At 54.7% G+C, this 1,938-nt stretch overlaps 1 protein-coding gene across 1 annotated transcript; it reads right to left on the reverse strand.

Annotated features, from left to right (window-relative positions):
* Positions 1 to 191: 191 nt before the first annotated feature.
* LOC114028057 (SUN domain-containing protein 2-like) lies at positions 192 to 1,859 on the reverse strand (the record flags this gene model as incomplete). Its single annotated transcript, XM_027842251.1, has 5 exons — positions 192 to 359; positions 511 to 626; positions 860 to 944; positions 1,125 to 1,343; positions 1,694 to 1,859. Coding segments are annotated over 5 exons (754 nt in total), but the record flags the coding sequence as incomplete, so codon positions are not given.
* Between the last annotated feature and the right edge of the window lie 79 nt (positions 1,860 to 1,938).

Genomic DNA, 1,938 nt, shown 5'->3' on the forward strand with positions numbered 1-1,938 from the left:
CTTTTCCTGGTTCCTCTTCAAGAAGAGGAGGAGGAACAGAAGGACTGGACTGGAAGAATCAAGAGACCATCCTCAATGTCCCATCTGTGCAATGGGCACATCCTTCCAACTTTTACCTCTAAATGCTGCTGCTGTCAAGAAAGCACTTTCCATATTTCGAGAAAGGACAGCTGCCAGGCTCAGGTACTCACCAAGATGACAAAGTCCTTGGGGGCACTGGTGATGTCGCTGTCTGGGGACAGGGCTTTGGGCACGTGCTCCAGAGTGACAGCGGTAAGGTGGATGAGGGCAGACAAGCGAACCCCAACAAAGCCCTGGGGGCCCCGGAATGCCCAGCAGTTGCCAGGGTAGACATTTGGCTGTGGGGGGAAGACAAATCAAGTGAAAGGTGGCAGCATGTGGAAGAGATTCAGATCCTGAGGCCCCTCTGCCTTGAGGTCCCAGCCCCCACAGAGGAGGGGAGAAATGGCAGGCAGAGAGCCAAGCTGGGGTACCTTTGTTCAGCCCTACCTGGAGGATGGCTCTTTGGTTCTGGATACGGTACCACAAGGTGATGCCAAACAGACTGACAATGGCCATCCTGGTGCCATAGGTTTCTGAGCTGCGGCTACTGAGAATGCTGGCCCCTGAAAGACCAACAGAGAGAGAAGGTGGAGGGGGCACCCAAGGGCTGGCAGGACACAGAGATGACTTAGGGCAGCCCTCAAGGCGAGGGGGTGCTGCCAGGACATCAGCCCTCCTAACTGCACGGGCCCGTAAAGTGCATCCTGATTTGTCAATTCTTCCTGTCTCATAATGGCTATCCTGATTTTCCAGTCCCTCTTGTCCCAAGCCCTCTGGTTTTCTGCAGGTCACCTACCTGAGGACTCCAGGGCGTAATCCACCTGCCCGATTCGATCTTCACTATACAGTTTCAGGGCCTGCTGCACCATCTCATGCACTTCCTAAAAGACAGGCATGTACCACTTGTGGGACGGGCCACCTGCAGGCCCCGCCCAGCTCATGTAGGGGATGGGCAAGCTTGCTAACTGCTTGACCTGGGCTTTCCCCTCCCTCCTGGCAGGCTCCTCTCAGGACAAACCCGTGACGCCAGGTAGGAGGACAGGCAGAAGGGCCAGGCTCACCTCCTTGGTCACCCCGGTGGTCACTCCTTCCTTTAGAAGGGTCAGCCTCAAGTCAGTAGCAATTTTGTTGACAGACTTGTCCTGCTCCTCTGCCACATGGTTCAGCAGTGTTTGCTCCAGGTCATGAAGCTGGGCCTGCACGAGCTGTACAAGCCCAGCCTGAGTGCCCTGGTCTCTGAGATGGTATTTCTGCATCAAGGCTGGGACCTGAAACTCCATCTAGAAGCCAACAGAGGAAAGAATTCAGCAAACACCAGAGCAACAGCAGAAATGAGGAAGCAAGAGGACCTGGACAGGGGGCCTGGGGTGTCTAGAGTCACTCTGAGTTCTGGGAACAGCACGTGCCAGCTTGGTGCCAGGGAAGAGATGGTGAACCAAGTGACTGGCATTTCTCCACTGCTTTGAGGTCTGTAAATGAGGTCATCTCATTGGACCCGCTCGGGGCTGTTATTATCCCAATTGACAGATGAGGAACGTCCTGTCCATATCACAAAGTCCACTCAATAGGCCTACATCTTTGGGAAGCGCCCAATGGATGCGTGGCCTAACTGGGCAACTGGACGATTTACCTCGTTGCGCAGGGCCGCCATCTTCTCTGGCCAAAGGTGTAATTCTTTTTCCACCTCAGCCTGGCTCTGGCTCAAGGCCACCAGCTCCTGCCTCAGGCCAACCAGCTGGGCCTCTAGGGAATCCATCCCCTTTGGCCTTTTCTCCTCAAAGGCTTCTTGGGAAGAACTAGACAGGGACAAAAGGAAAGGTCAAAGTCAACCTGGAGAACACGCACTGGAGGATGGAGTAAAACAGAGGCCAGAAA

This window comes from Vombatus ursinus, unplaced genomic scaffold, assembly GCF_900497805.2.
Source record: "Vombatus ursinus unplaced genomic scaffold, bare-nosed wombat genome assembly UNPS02004843.1, whole genome shotgun sequence".
In the NCBI taxonomy this organism is placed as follows: Eukaryota; Metazoa; Chordata; class Mammalia; order Diprotodontia; family Vombatidae; genus Vombatus; species Vombatus ursinus.